We start from the raw sequence: 19,150 nt of genomic DNA, 5'->3' as shown, positions 1-19,150 counted from the left end.
CAAAAATAACACAATAGGTAACATGTCAATCTGTTTGTCACATACCGCCTTACCAGTCCACATAACCAGTATCCATTGTGTAAGCGAGCATTTTATGTGTATCAACATGAAACTTTATTAAAGGGTATATCTTATTAAGTTATTGTTGAGCTAGCTTTTAGCTATATATAAACCATGTTTTGCCGATAAAATATCAAGGTCTCTATGATAGGAAGTGATAATTCAACTATACCAACAAGTCCTGAACGTGCTGTTTACAAACCATTGATCGTTTGTGGTTCTTTTTTATCCCTGCAAAACTGATTAAAATTGAACAAATGTTTAAATATATTGCCATATGCACATTTAATGTTAAATTTTTATAAGTGGACAAGTTGGAGCGGGTCAATAACGTTTCTCTCGATATCAACGGTATGGAATATAGTACACTTTAGGTTCTATGGGAATTGAAAATTTTCAGTATTATTTTACAAAGCATATTTTTTAATACTTAAAAATGAGAGAAAACCATTGGTCATAATATTTACACCAAATAAACAATGAATTAACGAATTCAAATGCATCCTTAACTTATCTACATGGGAGGTATCAGGAAACATACTATATTTGTATTACATTAAGCAAAAACAGTTCATTCGTTTTGTTGAGATAAATATTTAAAAAGGAAATAAGATCCTTCTCTACAACATACTTTGGTTGCGGGCATGGGGATCGAAGGTTGTTGTACTGTGTGTGTGTGTGTGTGTGTGTGTGCGTGTGTGCGTGCGTGCGTGCGTCCAAGCGAGCGTGCGTGCCTGCGTGCGTGCGTGTATGTGTGTGGTTTTAATAAAGTTTAAACGAACTATCGAAGTTTAAATTTTGAAGTTTTATTCAGTTGATTACTTATCATAAGACAAGTTTACGCTCGTAAAGTTACTAAACAAGTACATTTGTTGCTGATAAGAAAAGAAACAAGACATAATTGTGATATGCATATTGCAGAACGAAAGATTTTGAAAAGGAACGTTTACTTAGTAATTCTCGTTTTTTTTTATACAAACAATAAAATGCCTTCACGTCATTTAAATAAAGAGTCGCGTATTTTAAAACTCTACGCCTCTTTGGAACGGATTGCTGAGAATGATGATATCGAGAGCAAAGAGCTTGAAGAAATGAAATCCAATTTTACATCATTCTTTGAATATCTAAAAAATAATACAAGAAAAAAAGAAAATATATTGGATTTAGTTAAGAATGAAAACTTTCTAAAAAATACAGAAATAACAGGAAATGATTTGAGGGAGATCTGTATCAAAAACAAAACCGATTTTAAGTTAAATGGGAAGTAGCTGTTATTTCGTGCCATGTCAATCAGAAAGGGAAATGGTCTGCGAAAGGACATCCTTGACGAAATTATCGTACACTTGATTGAGAATTTTCCGGATCTCATCACATTGGAACTGTTTCATGAATCCAAGGAGAGTACAGGAGTTACCCCCATTCATCTTGCCGTAGTGCAAGAAGATACAGAACTTCTAAAGTCAATGGCAAAACATAGAACAAATTGTGAAGAAAAAATTAAAAACGCAGACGGTGAAATATTTCAAGGTACAGTAATGATGGCTGGAACTCTACTTGGAATTGCTGCTTTAAAATGCAACGAGAAAATATTCAGAATTATTCTCGAGAACTTTGAACAGGAAATGGATGTTACTAATAAAAAGGGTGATAATATTATCCATTCTTTTATAAAATATGCTTGTATTCAACCAGATAAGCTAGACTCAGTACTCAATATACTAAGGTACATTACATGCTGCAAATTTATTCAAAATGAATCAATTAAAGAAAAGAACGAATCCAGATTTTATGTGGAAAATGAAAGCATGTACAGGAAGCAAGTTGGAAAACTATTGATGATGAAAAATAGGGAAAAATTTACACCATTGCAACTGGCAACTAAACGGGAGCAGTACAAAATATTTGATATTATAATAAACCATGAGGTATGTTTTTAAGAAATCTTCTTGAATTACATAATAAACCTAAATGCGAGGCTTGTAATAAATATGTTATGCCAACGAGGCAAAACGTGTTGCTTTATTTTCGATGTTTTTAGGAGATCTCCTATTTTTATGCCCCGAAGGGTGGCATATTTAAACTGCACCGTCCGTCCATCTGTCCGGCATTCGTGTCCGGATAGTACCTTTTTCATGCATTGAGGTACTTGACAATAACTTTGCACAAATGTCTATTACATCAAGACTATGTGTCGCTTCGGAGAATCTTGTCCCTACCTCAAATAAAAGGTTGAGGTCACAATTACAGTCTGAAGGTTCACAGTATTGAGAAGGCAATGAACATAGTACATGTAGTAAAAAGGGCATTACCACAAGGGAAAGGTAAGTGATTCTAGTGTTGATGTATTCTTAAACATGTTTATGATTATTGAATTGACATGTTTGGTTATAATTTACCAGTATGTTAATTGTTAAAGGCTGGTGATGAAAGAATGGTCTTAGTTTAAAAATATATTATTTTTCTTTAAATTTAGACATTATATTTGTTTAAATTACATAGACTTAATTGATTGATTTATATTGCAAGGATTGTGGGCAGTTGTAAATAATGCTGGTATATCTGGTGGAATTGGATCGATCAACCTGCATTCAAGAAAAGACTATGATGACACATTAGCTGTGAATTTGTTTGGAGTTATAATGGTAACTAAAGCATTTCTCCAATTAGTCATCATGGAAAAGGGACGTTTTGTTAATACATCAAGTGTTATGGGAAGAGTCGCCGCCTTATGTTTGTCATATAGCATTTCAAAATATGGTGTGGAGGCATTTTCAGATGTTCTCAGGTGCTTAACTAGTTCCTTTTATTTCCTTGTAAACCTTAGATAGACTTGTCAAATGTTCCTTTTAAGGACTGCCCATTGTCTTTGAAAAAAGACAATACCAACTCGTAGAATCCGGTCACATTGCCCCGATGTGCAGACTGGTTAAATCTGTCAAAGCATAATTGAAATCACATATATTTAAAATATTTTGAGTTCAACAGTTATTTGAAAATAATGAATGAGTGTAGGGGCAATACTGAATTTATTGAACGAGACTCCGGGGAGCATTATTTTACTCAACGAGTTCAATATCTTGAGTAATGAAGCTACACACACATAATCTTCTTTTTATTTATCACATACATAAAAAATAAGAATTGTTTACATTGAAATAGAATCAACGAATTCATTGATGAGATCATGGTGTAACGCTAACATTTGGCGCGTCTTAACGCTTTGTTTGCACAACGCAATGGACATCACATTCTATATTTGCACGACATTGCAAAATCTTTTCTTTTTTTTTTCGGAAATTCGTGATTAATTTAAAATGCATACCGACCGTGCAATTTATTTTTCATGCACATATGACAAAATTGTGACTTGAAATATGATATTGTAAAACTTCATGGTTTAGCGTGAGCTTAAATACCTCGTTAGTGAACCTTGCCCTTTAGATTTGTATATGAACATTTACACTAAAACAATATTGTGCAAGTATTATATTCACTTGTGGATTCGTTTTAGGAGAGAAATGTATAGAAAGGGTGTAAAAGTGCAAATCATAGAGCCAGGAGCTTTCAAAACTACAATTTGGGGCAGAGGAAATCTCCGTCGCTTGGCAGAAGAAAAAGTGGCGAGTTTGTCAGCTGAGGTCAGAGCACAACTTCCAAACGACGCTGTTGAAAAACGTAATGGTTAAGTAAATAATTTCTAAAAGTAAAATATGCGTTCTTATTTTCCTTGTTTTGATAAAATCAACTATATGTGTTTTTTTTCAATTATAGAAATTTCAATTAAATCATTAGTTTTCAAACACAAGAATATGTGTCATAGAAGTATGAAATATCATGTTACCAAAACAAATGGCTACAAGAAAAGAAAAAACATGAAAAACTGAATTCTTAAAAAGACTTATATTTAATTATTTCAACTCGAACCTGTTTATCTGTATTGATATTGAAAGTGTTTGCTTTTCTTTGCGGCAAAAGTTTCAATGATTATAAAAGCTGTTGTTGGTGTGGTTGTTGTTGTTGTGGTTGTTGTTTTTGCTGTTGTAATTGTTTAATAAAATCAGAAAAATAACTGTCAAATAAAAATGAAATCGGAAATAAAACTCAATAAAATTCGCTAAATGTTAAACGAATAAAAATGTACTAGTATTACACAATTATTTCATGGGTATTTGTGGAACAGTCAAAACTGTTGCCTCGAGGTATCAACGATGACAATTGGAACTGCTACCAGAGGCCAAAGGCCCATGAAAAACTCCCATGAAATAATTGTTTTATTACCTAATACTCAATTAAACTACATTATGTGGAAATTTTACTTCATATTTTTACAATGGAACTCCTAGAGATCTATTATGTGTTCTGATTGAATATCACCCTCCTAGGATATATTCCCTGGGGAATATTTCTGTTATCACCCAGGGGCACATTACTCTTGCATTACTCGATAACAATAAAAAATAACTTTGATCACTATCAAATAGATAGAAATTATTGTTCACAAAGCTTCATAACTACATTTCATAGTTTTAATATGATATTTAAAGGATTATACATGTATATTGTGTCTCAACTTTATGTAGAAATGTATAACATCATTCTTGAACTGTTATTGTTATGTTTATTGCTTTGAGCAAAATATGAAATGTAAACTGATGATGAGTATTCTATTTATTTCCTTGACTGCGGACTTTATAAATAGTGTAGTTGTAGGTATTTTGGTAAATTAAAATGGATAACACATGGCTGTCGGGGTGATAGAGGATATTGCCAACCCTTGAACTGGCATATTGATTTTTAGTTGATTGAATCATTTTTTAAACTTTTCACGTCATGCGAATCGTATGAACGAGGTCAAAACTTACAGTCTTACACAAAGCAAAATCATATTGTGTTGATTATTTTTATTTATGAACAATATTATTGATTATTGATTATTGTTTTCTTTTTAAAGTTGACGGGGTTCTTCGGCCGTTGATGGAATCTGCATCGCCAAATATTCAACCTGTTATAGACGCCTACATACATTCTGTTACGTCGAAATTTCCTAAAAAGAGGTACATTACTTAGTTTTTGCCGGACATATATAGAATGATTTAGTTGGTTGATTTAAAGCATTTATGATAAGAAAATATGTTATAATGAGTGCTTTTTCAGATAGCTGTTTCAATAGTTTTTTACAAAATTTATTTTAGTTCGAGTGTGTAGGAGGCAAGACATAAGCTTTTAGACATATTCTCGTTTCCGTTACCGGGACCAACCAATACTAATACTGGGTAATGTTTACTACTCAAAGAAACATCGGTTTGTCCCTGAGGGGATTTGAACACACTTGGCTAGCAATCCTTAGATTACATGTTCAATGCGTTAACCACTCGGCCATGCCGTCACTTCACTGCTTCCTTGAGAGTGGGAGGAAAGTATTCGACCATCTTCGAAAATATTAATAACAAAAACATTTCATTTATGTCAGAACATTAAGTTTACGAATAAAGATTGAAAGATTGATACGTACAAAAAGGAAGTAATGATGAGTGTCGCATGAGTAACCACCGGCAGCATTTTCCAATTTTGTCGTGATATACTCCTCCATGTTTCCGCCTTTTACTGTAATAGTTCTACAATACCATATATAATATATATATTCGAATACCGCAATATTTGTATTATCCAAGAGATGTGCACACAAAAAAACTATCAATAAAAATTATTTTTTCTTGTTTTAGATATTTGGTAGGCACAGACACACTTTGGATTCGGATCATGTGGAATTTGCCTGAATGTATCGGCGACTTCATTGCAGATCGACTTGGTTTTAACTCAATTTGAAACTTTATTATTCAATAAAGCGAAAACCATATTTTTATCCACTGTCCACACCTAATTAAGACGATGTCATTATGAAAAAAGGTTTACATACCCTCGTAGTTACTTAGATTTTCATTTATATATATACTACTATATATTACTACTCATGGTATTAAACATGTTTTATATCATTAGAATTGCTATATGTATAAATGATCAGTTTGGTGAACATTTTCATAATAATAAGACATTCGTTTTCAACACGTTGGATTTTCTTAATTTGTAAAGTCAAGAAATGATGGTAAAATAGCATTTTCAGCGTTTAATTTGCTACAAAAAACAAACAACACGTTGGAAGCAAAGGATAATGCGCACTTAGACATTCTCAAACCACACATTCTACATGGCATTGTCCAGAACACTAAGAAATATGTACATAAACTTAGAATAACTATGATTCACATGGATATTTGCATAAATTATGCTGTTTTTTAACTACCTTAAAATTTTGGCGGCCAAATTCAAAGTAAAACCAGATGTGATTATGGAAAACAGAAATCTGGAAGAGTAAATCAAGTTAACATGCAATAATTCAACGGATTTAAATCTAAACATACTACTGTTGAGGCACTATAGTAAGTATGTTATTCGGACGAAGTCCGTCTGTCATCAGTTTGACTTCCTGTAAAATTAACAAGGAAGGACTGAATATAAGAAGAATTTTCATTGGTCATTTTAAAACTACAAACACACTGAAATATGTGAATCTCATTGGTCATTCTATAATAAAAAGGAACGGACAGTTCTTACAAATCAAGGATAGTTTTGACCATTCTAAAAAAAACTTTAAGGATAGTTCCACCGGGGGAGGGGGTATCACGTGACTTTGTATAGTAATACCCACGAGAAATTTGGCGACTGCTGAGCCCTGGTAAGTACCTTATTATGTTAAATTAAGGTGACAAGCGTTTCTTAAATCAAAACAAAACCTAGCATATCATATACGCGGAAATGTTCTTCAAATGACAATACAAAGTGCATTTTCCTACATTTTGTGGTTTTTGAGAATATTGTTTGAATTGTGTGAAAATTGCACATGCAGCGATAGTTATACGCACGAAGCGGTATAATTTGGTACCAAAATAAATAAAAATATGCTTTCCTTTCTTTCTGCACTCAAGACACCAAGTCAATCATTTTTTATTGGCATCTGTTATCATAGAAGTCCATATAAAATTTTGTTCGAAGGTCTGTAGCCTACAAATGTTCTTTGCTAGTGTTTAGTAAGTAAAACGAACAATTTCTGGATAGTAAGTAGCACGAAAACAAAATAGTAAATTTCATATGTAAAGAGATAGATCTAGAAATACTTATTTTATTCTATTATTCAAGATCAAATATTTCACTTTTGTCAATAGGACGAATGCTTAATTGGTTGTTTTTTTTATAATATATCAAATGAACTTTTGATGGGAATGGGATTTGATATCACACGGCTCAGTGTTTTCTTTTCTTTTAAATAACTTCCTCAAAAAAAATCCAATGATACAGTGATTCGAGTTATGATTGCATCAGAAATCCATATTGTTTTAATTCTTTTGAAATGTCAAACGTGTGTTTGATAATGTTTTAGTAATGGATAGAACGCATGATATAGAGAATATTGTTTAGTTCAGTGTAAGATCGGAACATATTTCTCCGAGTGAGCACCAAAAGGTACATTTCACGAATGGCGCAGCCACGAGTGAAATATGAACTTTTGGTGTTCACGAGGTGAAATATATTTCAATCCTACTCTGAACTAAACAAATTCTATTTTTATTATATGCAGAGAAATGTTTAAAAAGACATTTTAACCTAATACTAAATGAAAAGCGCGCCAAAAAATAATAAAACGTGACGTAACTTATGACGTCACGCCATTAAGTTGGTTTCCAGTACTGTGTAAGCTGGTATTTCACTGAAACAACGTAACGGGCTTAAATATAAAACAGTGAAATTATATTTTTCTTCACTGATATATTTCTTTAAACCACCGAAAATCATGTAATAAATACAGGATATTGAATGAGTGTAGTTTAATACTAAATTTATTGAACGAGGAGTTGAATAAAATCATATTATGCGAGCCTCTGGCGAGCATAATATTGTTTTATTTAACGAGTTCAATAAATTTAGTATTGAATCTACACGAATATAATATTCTATTTATCACATATATAAAATAAGAACAGTAAACTGTTAAAATGAGTAATTTTTCAATGACGCGCCCTAGTGTAACGCTAACATTAGCGCGCTTTAACGCTATGTTTCTATATAGCGCAAATCACGTCACGTCAAAGTGTTATTACACTAGTGTAATATCGTTTTTATTAAATGGCTTTATTACACTCCTGCGCTGCGGTTTATGTGATAAAGTATTTTATTACAACTGAAAAAGGTAGCGCTGAACATTAAGTGATGTGTCGTAAAGATAGCGAAATATAAACAAAGTAGTGTTTTGACTTCCATACAAAATACTTATTCACTAAAGGTATACCACTTGCCAACAAAATTAAAGATGCAAAAGATAATTTGGGTATCTAGCAAATGTTTTCGGAAACTGTAACAAGATACAAAAAAAATAAACAGTTTGTTTTTTTAAATAAAAATGATAGCATTTCACAGGCATAATGGGCCTTTAGAGAAAAACGAATATTTGAAATCAAACCGTCAAAGATATTTGTACTTTTTAAAGTGAAGGCAAATGGAGTAAAACATATTATTTACATATGCTGGGTTTTAAATCACACCGTCACTGTCATTACACCTGAGTTAAACCACCGCCGTTTCGTTAGCTAGTTTGATAAAAGAATTCAAGGACGCTGGTGAGACTATAAATCATAGCGGTGAGAAGCATGTGTATAAAAATCAGTCGGCCATGGAAGCCCTGAATATCTATATTTACTTGCTCTATCACAATCAAACAGTAAGAGTTTACGACGCAACACATTTGTGCACATGATAGGTAAATAAGCGTATACTAATACATAACGTTTTAACAAAACTTCTTGTGTTTATTTATAAAATCTACCAGTATATAAAAGAGTAAATTTAATAAAAACTTGGTATACCTGTTCTATGACGGCATTAAATATCAATATGGCGAATGTCCTCTCCTTTGCGTTTTTGGTCCATATTGCAGATACTGAAAAAGTAAATGATAGTGTTGTAATATTTCCTTCTGCACAGTTATTTCTTTGTACATCTAGTTCTACAGATGACGGATGTGTGTCCGATCTAACGTGAAAAAGGGCCATGTGAAACGTACATTGTTAAGTATCAATATCAATGTCTCATTTATTTATTATTTTTAAGTTAAGTAACCTTTTATGAAATTACACGAATATGAATATTATGAAATAGAATGAATTATTATTAAAATACTTTCTCGACATTTGTTTCTCTGTCACCGTACTTGCAAATTAGTAAGCCAAAAGAATTATAAAATAGTTTCGTCACATTTTAGAAAGCTATTGGAAACTGTGCGTAAAACTTACTATAATTTTGTTTTCGTGCTATTTACTATCCAGATATTGTTCGTTTTACTTACTAAACACTTGCAAAGAACATTTATAGGATACAGGCCTTTTTATATGGCTTTCTACGATAACAGATGCCAATAAAATGATTGATTTGGTGTCTTAAATGCAAAAAGAAAGCTTATTTCATTTATTTTGGTACCAAATCATACCGCTTCGTGCGAATTACTATCGCTGCATATGCAATTTTCACACAATTCAAACAATGTTCTCAAAAACCACAAAACGTAGGAAAATGCACTTTAAAGAAAATTTCCGCGCATATGATACGCTAGGTTTTGTTTTGATTTAAGAAACGCTTGTCACCTTAATTTAACATAATAAGGTACTTACCAGGGCTCAGCAGTCGCCATTTTCTCGTGGGTATTACTATACAAAGTCACGTGACCCCCCCCCCCCCCAAAAAAAAAAAAAAATTTATAAAGTATAACCAGTAAAAGATACACCTCAAATAGAAGTTGTCATTCCTTGAAAAGTCATCAATATCAATCTGTTATGATTTAATTTCAATGTTACAAAATGGGTATTTTTTCTTTATAGCTACAAGAAATAATTATCATATATGTATTACAAGTATAATTTGCTCACAATAGATCACAAAATCTCTATACGTGTGTATTGTATGGTATCAAAAATTCAATTGAGTTCAATTTTTTACACTATACTGTATACACGTATAGAGATTTTGTACATACATCTTTTTAGGAGGTGGGGGCGTTGCTGCTTTTTTTTTGTTGGTAGGGGGTTGTTCTCAATTGTTCATCTTCTTTTGATTCTTGTTTTAACATGACAACGTTTAGATGGCTTTAACACGCATGCAGTGCCACAAATTCCATATACACCTACAGAAAACCTTGTTAAAAGCTAAAGACCTAGCTTTCTTACATTTGGTATGGGCTCAAAGAGGTGAGCAATGTTTATAGAATAACAGACCGGTGTTTAATATTTAGTCCGCTATGAAATGATGTGTAGGCTTTTATTAATATATGTCTGCCTTAATTTCTTAGAAATTTGGTATATATGTTCCATGCATGTTTTCGTAACCAGTTATAGGAGTAAAGCTCCCACTACCTTATTGGATATTATTTTCCAAATCCTTTATATATTAAAGCCTTCATCTCCATTTATTGACCACTATCTACGATAGTGTCCATGTTTGTGGCTTATACAGATATATACCAACAAATATATCGAATTAGAGGCAAATAGTATTGATGCAACAATGCTTAAATAGGTATCTCTATTTTTCATCGAAGAGATGTGGGTAGTTGCAATCATTTCAGCGATCTATATTGATGGCATTATGACCACCATGGTTTTGAAAGCTTACAAACTATGCTGAGTTCAAAATACTGCTGAGTACTGAATATACAAGCACATATTTGGATCCTGGTCAAATCATTTTATTTTCATTTTTTACTTTGTCAGTTTCATTATGAACTACGTGTCAGGTGAGTGAACATTGCAAGTTGAAACCTATTTAAAACTACTGTGAATACACAGCCTAAAAGAGAAAAGATCGCAGATGTTTAATAAATTATTTTTATATATAGCACAGGGCGTTCATATGTAAAACCTGTTATTGTCAATAACAAAGAAAACTGTTCCTCTAGGAGGTTTACCTCTGAAAGTCATGAAAAGAAAGAAAAATAAGAACCGGCAAAAAAAAACATATCAAAATATAAACTGGCCAGATAAGTGCGAAAGTATTAAGATATACGGTACCAAATAACAAGTCTTCTTAAGTCGACTGCAAGAAACCAAAGATTTTGTTAAAATAATCCAGATATATATTTTTTATTTGCAAATTAAAAAAAATCATAAACTAGCTTTTTTAAAAGGTTTGTTATTATAAGCGATCTTTTACAATATTTTAAAAGGGGGACAATACTGACTGACATAAGATAACATTTTTTGAGTTTAGGGCCTTATATGCTTATTGAAGTAAAAGGGAACGTTGATAGTTTTATGTGAATTGAAAAAAGCAAGAGTAAATGATTAGGAAAATACCTTTTCTATTAATAGTTTTACACCATTATCTTTTCTTCCATTATAAATATAACGATTGAAACTGTTTGCAATTTCAGCATAAAGCTTTTTTCAACAAGTTTAAAGTTAATATATTTGATTTTGTTCTTTCTTAGAAAAGAATGTTTGGTGCTATTTAAGAGAACTTTGGATCATTACTGCTTTACTTAGATTTAATTCTCATGTAACGCTTACATTTTGTGGCACAAAGGTAGCATGTGTGTCTGTGTGTCTTTGTATTTGTCTCGTGCGCACGAGATACTATGTCGTGGACACGAGTTACTAAATCGTGCGCACGAGATAATTAAGTGGTGCACACGAGATACTATGTCGTGGCCATGAGCTACTAAGTCGTGAGCACGAGATAATACAGTCGAAGGAACGAACAAGGATATGGTGCGCACGACTCGATTAACTTATCAGATTACACTTTATTTTTTGAGTTTTTTAAAAGAAAATTCCTGGTTAAATTTTACATACAACTATCCAAGGCGCGTAAATCACTCTGACAGTATAACGATGGCACAAATGACGTTTGTGGTTTAATTTATCTCGTGCGTACGAGATAGTACGTCGTAGTCCCGAGTTACTAAGTCGTGCGCACGAGATAATTAAGTCTTGCGGAAGACATACTTTGTCGTGGCCACGAGTTACTTAGTCGGGCGCACGAGTTACCAAATGGTGCTCACGAGATAGTTAAGTGGTGCACACAAGAACTTTGTCATGGCCACGAATTTCTTAGTCAGGGCCACGAAGTATGAATTCGTGCACGAGATGTTATGGCAATGAGTTACTAAATCGTGTTCACGCGTTACTAAAATTTTCGACAACAACATGTCAACAATAAGGAAAGACATAATTAATGACTTTAGACTATATAAACTGGGATACCAGTACACCCTAGCCTTGAGAAATCTGCCTTTACAGAGTATGTTTGTATTGTTTCACACTGAATCATTAAAGATACTTTGTTTGTTAAAGTTTTTCTAAAAATAAAAAGAAGAAAAAAAAGTCGGTTGGATTTTTTTTATCATAAACAAAAATTCTAAATGCTTTTATAGATTTTAACCCAAACATTATCAGAATTTGCATTTCACCCCTAACTCTAGATTTTAAGAAGTAAACACCCCTTGGCAAAAACATTATCTGGAACCCTAGTATTTACTTATTCCGCTATTTAGGTTACACTAAAACGATCTCACCCTACCTAGACGTAGCTTTATTGATTTGAGTAAACAAAGAAATTCTGTCATAGTTCGCCATTCGTCTCTCATGATTCATATAATCTTTTGTCAAAATGTTTTCTGTTAACTATGCACATTTTATAAAAATCACTGTGACATTGTCATTTGAAGTTTACAATATGAATAGTTTATTAGCTTAATTGCTTTATTGTTTAAAATGAAATCATATATACAGTGCAGAATACATTTGGCATGCCATAATGATCAAATAACTAAAATTTATTTAGTTTGTCTCGCGAATGATTTTTTGGATCTGATTCTTTTGTTATTTATTTATTTATTTTTTTGAAGAACAAATATTGTTACAATGACGTGCACTGAATCTTTTGTAAAAAGCAGACAATTGAATGATCTTTGTCAAAACAAAAATGCTGAATCAATTATTTCGTACAGTTTATTGTTTGGCATTGTTACTGTTAAGCATTGCTCGTTTCTGTCGATCTGTTTTTGACAAAACTTTAAAGCAGCATGCCTCAAGATTCATGCTAATTTTTATGAAATTTTGAAATTGTATTTGAATGTATAATATTGTGAAATAATAAAAAAAGCAACTTACACATTATCAAAGGCACTTGCAACACACGTTAATTACCAAAAAGAGGTCAAAGGATGCAAAAATAACACTGACTGCGATAGTAACATAGTAGAAATCATCAACATGAAATTTCATAAAATGCTATAATTATATCTTATAAAGTTTATGTTGAGCTAGCTTTCAGTTATATTTGAACCATGTTTAAACCAATTTAAGTGCCTATTAAATACCACGATCTCTATGATAGACAGTGATTATTCTGGTATATAAACAAACCCGTGAACCTGCCGTTTACAAAACATTGATCGTTTCTGCAAGATCGTTTTCAAATCAAACAAATGTTTAGATATATTGACATATGCACATTCAATGTTAAATAAGAGGACAAGTTAGAGCAAGTCAATAATATCTCAGTTTCACTTTAGGTTCTAGGAATTGAAAAGTTTCAGTATTATTTTACAAGGAATATTTTTTTCAATATCTAAAAAAAGAGAGAAAACCAACGCAGAATTGGTCTTAATATTTACACACAAAAAGCAACGAATTAACGAATTCAAATGCATTCATAAATTATCTACATGGGAGGTATCTTATTATATAATTATGTACTATTTTTGTTCGACCGTAGGCAAAAACAGGAGACATTCGTTTTCTTGAGTTAAAAGTCTAAAAAGAAAATAAAATCATTCATGTACAACGTACTTTTGTTCTTCTACTTTAGGTTCTTGCATGCGTGCGTGCGTCTGTCTTTCATTAGGTCTTCTATATAATATTAACAGAAATATTTCATACAAACCATGAGTAAAAGCAATATAAATTATGACGTCTTAATTACTATGCCGGATGCTATTTTTTTAAAGTCCTCAGCATGCTGAATTTCTTTAAATAGTCTTCTTAATTTCTTTTATGGATTTTTTCTAGAGACCGTTTCCTTACCATGTGTATGCTAGCCTGACTCTATACTGAAGGCAAAGGCTACCTTATTCTCTCATTCGGGTTTCGAAAAGGTACGGTTGATAACGTGCCGAGTGTTTCAGCGCTTCGATCGCGTAACTTAAAGTTTAATTATTCCACACATTAAAATCGTATTGATATCAGTTGCATTTCAATCGTACAAAAATGACAAAGATATTATTGGTCTATCGATCGTATCGCGTCGGTATTAATTAATTGTATCATACTGATTATTGAAGAGACCGTTTACATGAAATTCTCATTGGATTTATCTAATGCACTTAGTCGATTGTTCTGACTAGTTGTGTCTGATGCATTTGATAAGCTACCTTTTCATGGTTTTCACATAGTGACATTAGCTTCATACAAAAAAAGTTTGTGATGGGGTTTTCATGTGATCATTATTTTTCATACAATGAGTTTGTAAAAAATGATATATATATTTTTTATAATCGCGTCGATACGAAAGCATAATAGTGTCAAATAAAATAAAAGAATAAAAATGCAAAGGCGTTATAACGCGAATTGAAATGCATAATTATGCAAATCAAAAAGGCGTAACATCGCGAATACAGGCGTTATAACGAAAACCAAAAGGCGTAATAACGAGAATCAAAAGGCATAGTAACGCGAATATAGGCGTAGCAACGCGAATACAGGCGTAGTAATTATAACGCGGACCAAAAAGTGTAATAACGCAAATTAAAACGCATTATAATGCCAATTTAAAACCATATTTATACTAATCAAATGACCTAATAACGTGAGAAAGGAAGAACAATATTGATCTGAATTTATTGCTCAAGATATAAACTCGTATATAATAAATTAAATACATTTACAATAACTATGATTCTTCGTTATCAGTTATAACGCAAACTATTTGTCATAAATTAATGAAGACTCGTTGATATATGTCAATTGAAGGTGACTTGGAGACTTTTTTTTTTTTAATGCGTTTATTTAAGGTCGCCGCCGGAAACCCATATGGGCGACCGTACACTCAAGTCGGGCCATCCTAGAGCGTCCCGCTGAGATTTTTTCGTTGATTTTTTTCCCAGCTTTATTGGTGGAGGAAGACCCCAGGTGCCCCTCCGGGCATTATTTCAGGCACGAGCGGGCACCTGGGTAGAACCACCGACCTTCCGTAAGCCAGCTGGATGGCTTCCTCACATGAAAGAATTCGACCCGAGTGAGGATCGAACCTACAGCGGTGAGGGACCTGTGATCTCAAGTCAGCGACCTTAACCACTCGGCCACTTTAAAGTTACTACAGCACTGTATAGTTGTTTGTGTTCTGCTAATTTGATCCATTTAACGTATTAAAGAGGTGGTATAAAGTCTTAAAGCATGTTATGTCATACCAGTTGTTGCGTTGTTAAGATTAATGCGATCTATAAAGAACTTCATGTCCTTTAAATGAAGACCTTTAAAAACATAGTTTACATTTAAGAATCGTAATAATGATTTTCAAGAAAAGTTTTGTGAAATTGATAATGGCGATCTTATGACAGCAAACTTGTCATTGTTTCATCAAAACATCGTTCACATTGTCTTTGCTACTAATCTTTGATGCGTTTTTGTACTGTCTGTAAGGCTGATATATCTGAAATTTTACCTTTTCTATGTTTATCTTTATGATATATCTTAGGCTTTCTAAAACCTTTTTAATGCATGACAAAGTTACAGACCAAACACGAATGTTCCTTTAACCAATTCTTGTGAGAATGTGAAACCTTCAAACTGTAAGTGTGACCTTGACATTTGACATACGGACATATGGGTATTAAACGCGACAAATAGTCTTGATGTCGTTGATATTTGTGACAAGTTATTTAAAAATCCTACAATGCATAACAAAAGTTACAGTTCGGATACAAATATATTCGTTTAAACTCTAATTTTGAGAATGCGTACATTCGAACTAAAAGTGTGACCTTGACCTTGGAGGTAGGGACATGATTCTTAGAGGCAACACATTGGCTTGATGTGGTAGACATGCATACATGTATTTGTATTGGTATTTCTTGTGTATTGTCATTGCATCGTACTATTTTATGTACGTTTTTAATGTTTTTGTTATGTTTGTGCATTCATACGTCTTATTGAACTGTCTTATGGCTAGACAGAAATAATGGTACTTACTTTTCCGAATTTCAAGTAACCCATTTTAGGTTACACTAAAACTATCTCACTCTACCTACATGCAGCGAAATAGATATAAGTAAAATAAGAAATCCCGTCATTATATATATTCATTATTCGTCTCTCGTGATTCATATTATCTACTGTCAAAATGTTTTCTGTTAACTCTGCACATTTTTATGAAAGTCACTGTAATTTTGCTAACTGAATTTTACAATATGAATAGAATATTTGCTTAATTACTTAATTGCTTTATTTTTTCAAAAGAATCGGATATGCAGTGCAGAATAGATTAGACATGCGATAATGTATGACTAAATATTATTTAGTTTGTCTAGGAACTTTAAACGAAACTAGGCGAATGAATTCTTCGGAAGAACAAAAAATAGTAATACTGACATAAATCTTCTGTAGAGTTTAAACATAATATGTACATAGTGTGCAGACAAAACATGACTGTTTATTTTATATTTCCAAAATGATAAACAATTAATTGCACTTAACCGTGTGATTATTATTTAGTCGCGTTAATACTATTCTTATAAAAAACATTATGCATCACGTATATTTAAAAAGATTTACATGTATGGAAAGCCTTAACTGTCTTATAATTATAAACCTAAATGTTGTTATGTCCATATAGCAATATATTGGGTCAACCTTTCCTTATACAATGTGCACTTATTAATATATTATGTGGATCCATCTGTGATGTCAACGTGTTATATATGATGTCAATCCATCATTATACGTTGTGCATTTTTGAATATATTATGTCAAAATAACAATATATGATGTCAATCTGTCCTTATATGATGTCAGTCTGCCATTATATGATGTGAAGTTATGAATAAATTATGTGGAATAATTCTTATATAGAGTCAGCATTATATGATGTCAACGCGTCCTTATATGATGTCAATCTATCATTATACGATGTGCATTTTTAGTATATTATGTGAAACCATCCTTATATAGAGTCATAATAACAATATATTATGTCAATATGTCCTTATATGATGTCAGTCTTACATTATACGATGTGCATTAATGAATATATTATGTAGAACTGTCTTTATATAGAGTCAACTTAACATTATATGATGTCAACACGTCCTTATATGATGTCAGTCTTTCATTATACGATGTGCCTTAACGAATATATTTTGTGGAACCGTCTTTATATAGAGTCAACTTAACATTATATGATGTCAACATGCCCAAATGATGTCAGTCTTTCATTATACGATGTGCATTAATAAATATATCATGTGAAACCATCTTTATATAGAGTCAACTTAACATTATATGATGTCAGCATGTCCTTATATGATGTCAGTCTTTCATTATACGATGTGCATTAATGAATATATTATTATATAGAGTCAACTTAACAATATATGATGTGAATTTGTCCTTATATGATGCCAGTCTTTCATTATATGATGTGCAATTGCGAATATATTATGTGGAATCATTCTTATATAGAGTCAAAACAACACTACATTATGTAGAATTGTCTTTATATAGAGTCAGCTTACCACTATATGAATTTATTTTCCTGTTGCCACGAACGGTGCATAGTGAGATATAACCCGGTAAATTTAACCCCATCAGTATAATGACAGAAGCACACCATATAATGATGTTTGCACTTCATATAAAGCAGCGGTCGTACAACAATAGCTGCACATCGTATAATGAAAGATTCACATAATACATTGATAAGTTGACTGTATATAATGATGCAACCACATAATATATTAATAAATGCACATCGTATAATAATATATGCACATCGTTTAATGAAAGATTGACATAATATATTGATAAGTTGACTGTATATAATGATTGTACCACATCATAATTATATTCATAAATGCACATCGTATAATGATTGGTCGACATCATATAAAGACACATTGACCTCATATATTGTTCAGTTGTCTTCATATCAGGATGCATCTACATAATATATTCATAAATGCACATTGTATAAAGAAAGAGTGACACAACAACGTTCATTTTTATAATCATAAGACAGTCAAGGCTTTCCATATACATGTATATGCAATTATGTTAATAACATTTTAAAAACTATAACACATGCTCAGATTATGATCTATTGTTATGGTGACTTATAGGTCCTATGAGCCGGGTGTTCATCTTTCTGTATTTATGTGTATGTATACACGTATTACACATGTCACTATAATAAGGAATTTACTAGCTTACTGTATATTATTTGATTACTTCATTGGACGCCGCGTGCACGCGGCGGCTGGTATATATACATTCCTCTATTCAGCAATATCTTGCTCTTGTGTATATTTTTTTGTTATTTTTAATTTTATTGATTTTCATTATATAATAAATAATTTATTTTTTGAAAAATATGCAATAGATATTAAAGGAACATTGATAATTTTCAATCACATAAAGTTTTTTCACCTCAAACGGCGAAATAATGATAGAAGAATATAAATATCATGTAATAGTGTTATGTACTTAATTTGGTGTAGTTCCCAGGAAGCCAGGGATTTAAATTTGGGCAGTACAGAAGTATGACTTTAAAGAATTTGACCCACGGCCACCAAAGTTTAGAAAAATGGTAGGAGACCAGGATTTCTTCAATAACACATGTCTGAATTTTAAAGGAATTTTCAAAGACCCAATTTTTCAACAATTTCAGCCCGCAGTTATTAGGGCATACACAATTATCATGATTATTTTAATTCGTCACCCGAACACTTATTTTCAAAAAGTGCAGATTGACAGAAATTTCTTTGAAGAAAATG

At 32.1% G+C, this 19,150-nt stretch overlaps 1 protein-coding gene across 2 annotated transcripts in view; it reads left to right on the top strand.

Annotated features, from left to right (window-relative positions):
• The window catches only part of LOC132737771 (17-beta-hydroxysteroid dehydrogenase type 6-like), a 48,637-nt gene extending 41,892 nt beyond the window's left edge, over window positions 1-6,745 (top strand). Inside the window, exons 1-5 of one of the 2 annotated variants that reach the window (XM_060725127.1) lie at window positions 2,315-2,381; window positions 2,587-2,845; window positions 3,572-3,735; window positions 5,012-5,114; window positions 5,784-6,745. In XM_060725127.1, coding sequence (XP_060581110.1) covers window positions 2,336-2,381; window positions 2,587-2,845; window positions 3,572-3,735; window positions 5,012-5,114; window positions 5,784-5,886 — 675 coding nt within the window. In that variant the 5' untranslated portion in view covers window positions 2,315-2,335 and the 3' untranslated portion in view covers window positions 5,887-6,745. Of the gene's footprint in view, window positions 1-2,314; window positions 2,382-2,586; window positions 2,846-3,571; window positions 3,736-5,011; window positions 5,115-5,783 lie in introns of those variants that run through there. The other variant, XM_060725118.1, reaches the window with a different exon arrangement.
• The last annotated feature ends 12,405 nt before the right edge of the window (window positions 6,746-19,150 follow it).

Source organism: Ruditapes philippinarum, unplaced genomic scaffold (genome assembly GCF_026571515.1).
Source record: "Ruditapes philippinarum isolate M1 unplaced genomic scaffold, ASM2657151v2 ctg1266_1_1_1_1, whole genome shotgun sequence".
NCBI classification, from domain to species: domain Eukaryota; kingdom Metazoa; phylum Mollusca; class Bivalvia; order Venerida; family Veneridae; genus Ruditapes; species Ruditapes philippinarum.
Note: the sequence above shows the minus strand (reverse complement) of the source record. Positions and strands in the feature narration are given on the sequence as shown.